A 1,122-nucleotide genomic window follows, 5' to 3' on the forward strand; every position below is an offset into this window, starting at 1 on the left:
CGCCACCGGGATCCTCCTGCGCCGCGCCCCGGCCCGCGGCCCCGACCTGGAGCGCGTCAGCACCGGCACCAAATTCGCGCTGGGGCGGTGGCGGGCGCGGGGGGAGGAGGAGCGGGAATAAAATTCCAGCGGGATCCCAGCCCCGTCCTGGAGTGGGGTTTGCGTGGGTTCGGGGGGATTCCAGGGGAATGGAGAGGGTACAACCCCTTCCCCGGGCTGATGGGATGGGGACATGGGATGGGAACACTGGATGGGGACATGGGATGGGACACAGGACATGGGATGGGACATGGGATGGGACACAGGACATGGGATGGGACACGGAATGGGACACAGGACATGGGATGGGACATGGGATGGGACACAGGACATGGGATGGGAACACAGGATGGGGACACGGGATGGGGACACGGGATGGGACATGGAAAGGGACACAGGACATGGGATGGGGACATGGGATGGCACACGGAATGGGACACGGAATGGGACAGGGGATGGGACACGGAATGGCACACGGGATGGGGACATGGGACACGGGATGGGGACATGGGATGGGACACAGGACACGGGATGGGACATGGAAAGGGACACAGGATGGGGACACGGGACACGGAAAGGGACACAGAATGGGACACGGCCACGTGTGTGTCACAATTTCCCGGTTTAATGCCACGGCCCCGCTCCCGCCTCGGCCCGCAGGATCCGCAGCAGCGCGGCGTGGACGCCCTCGTCCATGAATCCCTGCGGAGGAGGGAGGGTGGGTTTTGCTGGGATCCCACCCAAAACTGTGCCCCCACCCCCCAGAGACCCCGGACAGGGCCGGGGGGTCCCACCTGGGCAGCCTGGAGGAGGTGGCTCCGGTACACGGCCACAGTGTCCCGGTGCTGCTTCTGCTGGACCTGGGGGGCACAGGGCGGCACTGGGTGACTCAGAGTGACAAGAGGTGACAAAGGGTGACACGGTGTGACACCGGGCCTGGCCTCACCTCCAGCTGGAGCTGCAGCCGGGCGCTCCTGCCCCGCAGCCCCAACACCTCGGCCGAGAGTTTCTCCGTCTCCACCAGCAGCTGCTTCAGCTGGGGGGGGCAAAGTCAGGGGCAGAACTGGGGGGGCTGGGGGGGGG

At 66.1% G+C, this 1,122-nt stretch overlaps 1 protein-coding gene across 1 annotated transcript in view; it reads right to left on the minus strand.

The window, feature by feature from the left end:
• Positions 1-646: 646 nt before the first annotated feature.
• Positions 647-1,122, minus strand: part of ARHGEF2 (Rho/Rac guanine nucleotide exchange factor 2) — a 20,582-nt gene continuing 20,106 nt past the window's right edge. Inside the window, exons 28-30 of the mRNA XM_031064711.1 lie at positions 986-1,075; positions 834-899; positions 647-741 (exon numbers count right to left, since the gene is read on the minus strand). Of these exons, the coding sequence (XP_030920571.1) occupies positions 664-741; positions 834-899; positions 986-1,075 (234 nt within the window). The 3' untranslated portion in view covers positions 647-663. The remainder of the gene's footprint in view (positions 742-833; positions 900-985; positions 1,076-1,122) is intronic.

Source organism: Geospiza fortis, unplaced genomic scaffold (assembly GCF_000277835.1).
Source record: "Geospiza fortis unplaced genomic scaffold, GeoFor_1.0 scaffold439, whole genome shotgun sequence".
NCBI lineage: Eukaryota > Metazoa > Chordata > Aves > Passeriformes > Thraupidae > Geospiza > Geospiza fortis.